This window comes from Mandrillus leucophaeus, unplaced genomic scaffold (assembly GCF_000951045.1).
Source record: "Mandrillus leucophaeus isolate KB7577 unplaced genomic scaffold, Mleu.le_1.0 Scaffold161, whole genome shotgun sequence".
In the NCBI taxonomy this organism is placed as follows: domain Eukaryota; kingdom Metazoa; phylum Chordata; class Mammalia; order Primates; family Cercopithecidae; genus Mandrillus; species Mandrillus leucophaeus.
The window spans coordinates 2,699,019-2,701,862 of NW_012101599.1; the positions used below are offsets into that span (position 1 = coordinate 2,699,019).

The 2,844-nt window shown below is 50.7% G+C and overlaps 1 protein-coding gene across 1 annotated transcript in view; it reads left to right on the top strand.

Annotated features, from left to right (window-relative positions):
• FBP1 (fructose-1,6-bisphosphatase 1) overlaps positions 1-2,844 on the top strand; it is a 47,415-nt gene that overhangs the window by 31,096 nt on the left and 13,475 nt on the right. Inside the window, exon 5 of the mRNA XM_011976010.1 lies at positions 1,520-1,670. Coding sequence (XP_011831400.1) covers positions 1,520-1,670 — 151 coding nt within the window. The remainder of the gene's footprint in view (positions 1-1,519; positions 1,671-2,844) is intronic.

A 2,844-nucleotide genomic window follows, 5' to 3' on the forward strand; every position in this document is an offset into this window, starting at 1 on the left:
GTTACCTTTGAGTTGGTGGAAGCAGAGAAAACATTAAATCTCTTCTTGTTTCCAGATTGCAGGCCAGCATCTCTGTAGGGAAGTTTCTGTGTGTTTGACAGTCTTTTGCCCTCCTCAGTCCTGAATGTCTGGAAGCGCAATGCAGACCTGCTGGGATTTGATTCTAGCCCTTCTGTCTGCTGTGCCTGACGGGGCTGAGCCTCCCACCAGGGAGATGCTAAGTGCTTCCTCTTTGTTTAGGCTGCAAAGCCCGGCTGATGGTTTCTGCTGAAACCACTGCCACAGCTGTACCTGGGTTTCTAGTGGCTTTAACGTTCTGGGAGCTTTTATGCTTCATCTCCATACACAGACTTCTCTCCTTTGCACCGTGGACAGTCTGGCTGGGCCCTGCACGCTGCACCCAGCATCTGTTGTAAGATGGCTTTCTTTTCTATCCAGTTTTTTGAAAGACATTTATTTATTTTTCTACCAATGATAAAAGAATATTCCGGTATATTCGTGGCCAAAAATTTTGAAAATATTAAAAAAGGCATAAAAGTAAGAAAGAAGAATCACTTCCAATGACTCCTTTCAGAGACCACTGTGAATTCTCCCCTCCCTTCCTCCCTGTCTGTCTGGTTTCCACGTACTGCATGTGGGTAGGAACCAGTTTCTGCTGTGGGAATAAATGGCTAGGCAGAGGGGTGTTGGTGGCCTCTTTTCTTTTTCAACCCTTGTGTCAATGTCAAGCCTGTTCTAAACGGGTAGAGCCTCTGTCACCCTCTTGCCAAAAACACACAGGAACCCATAAAAATCCTCAATCTGGAGCAATAGGACTTCTGCAACACTTCCCCCCAAATTCAGATCTCCTCTGAAGAGCCTAAAGCTTAAAGGCATAAGCTTAACCCTGGGCTGCGTGGGAGGAGGCGGTCTGAGAACAACCTCGCATGCCAGTGAGCAGAGGCATCGGAAGTCACGTATGCCCGGCTCCAAACTCAGGGTTCCGCTGTGTTCTGTAACAGCGCCCAGAAAGGAGAACTCCCATCAGGGTAGAAATGTGAAGCGAGAACAGCGCTGAGCACTTGGGTGTTACCCAGGGACTGATCCCGCAGTTGCCGTCTCTCCCAAGAGCCCACCTCCCACCTGAACCAGTGCTTTTTTTCTGTTTGGTAAAGCCATACACATCTTATATTGCTTTGGACACACGATTCTTACTTTCTTGCAGGCTTTAGCAGTCTGCTTTCCCTCTTTTTGTGTGGTTTCTTGTTTTACTGAAATCATTTGCAAACAACGTTGAAAGTCTCCGTTATCACCCTGACGGCTTCTGCAGCATCCTCTTGCCTCCCGTGCCCCATTCACAGCTCCCGGAGAGTCTGGCAGGTGTCGTGGGGTCCCAGGATGAGCGGTGCCCGTGGGCCACGACCCCAGCCCAGCGTAGCCCAGCATAGCCCAGCCTAGCCCAGCCAATCGCTCGCCTCATCCAGGCCTGGGGATGCGATGTGCTCGTCATCTCTCCACCATTCCTTCCTTGTCTCAAAAGGCCATCGGGGAGTTCATTTTGGTGGACAAAGATGTGAAGATCAAAAAGAAAGGTAAAATCTACAGCGTTAACGAGGGCTACGCCAAGGACTTCGGCCCTGCTGTCACTGAGTACATCCAGAGGAAGAAGTTCCCCCCAGTAAGTGAGGGCCGGGGAGGGTGGGGCAGGGTCTGGGCATGTGGCACCGGGGCCGTTATGGAGGCAGGGGCATCCCCCGGAGATGACAGGGATCCTTGGGATCGAGGACCTTGGACCTCATGTGGGGCTCCTGGGCGGTGTGGAAATCTGTTGGTTGATGACGTACCTTAAAGGTGAAAGGAAGCAGGGATGGAGTGGACTGGGCTTCCGTCTACACTGAGCCCACGACGAAGGTCTCACCTCAGTACTGGGGACTGGAATTCTCACCCTGTGACATCAAAAGTCAGTCTCCATTTCAGCCTTTGCTGCTTTCTCTCGGCAGAAGAAAATTAGGATAATAAAGTTAACCGAATGAATGAATTCAGGGCAGTAAAACAGCTTCCCTTCTGGGGTCCATGGTCCCGGATGGTATGAAATGTGGCTCCCCCCCCTTAAATGCCCACTAAGGGGTATCTGCCCCCGCTAGGCCGGCCCGAGGCACATCTATCCGTCATCTCGAGACCGAGAGTGCTCATCATGGCATCTCTCTAAAGAGGTTACAAGCTAGTGAATACGAAGAGAAGAAATGGCTGTGTGTGGAGCTTGCTCTATGTCGAATATCTGATTTTGTTCTTTCTTTGTTTAAAAGCCGTTGGTGGCTGCTGTTTGCTAGAGATGAAGCTCAAATGTTTGCAGGGCGTTCAAGGAGCCTCAGATCTGCTCCAGGCTCTCTCTCCAGCTTACTCATCTCTCCTTTCACCTTACCCTGGATTCCTCTCCTGCCCTCAACCTCCGCACAGGCACACCCGAGTCCCACAGGCCCCTCCTCCAGGCCCGTTTCCCTCTCTACATTGCTAAGAAGATGCTCGTACAGTTTCCTCTCCTGTAAATTACACGCTGCCTCCTGCCCCTGCCCAGTTCCTTAGCTTGGTAACAAACTTCCTCAGCCTTTGAGGTGTTACTAAATGGCACAGTTTTTGTAATGCCTGCCTCAGCCCCATAGCCAGAACCAACCAGACCCTCGCTGGGGCTTCGGTGGGAATCTGACCTCCTGGGAGATGGTGAGACGCTGTCTCCGTTTTTCCATTTTCCATTTATTGGGAACAGGATTCTAATCCATTTTTTAGCACAGCCCCAAGTACATACCTTGTAGGTGCTTGGTGAATGGATGTGGAATCAAAGAAACTCAGGGACACAAAGAAAACTCT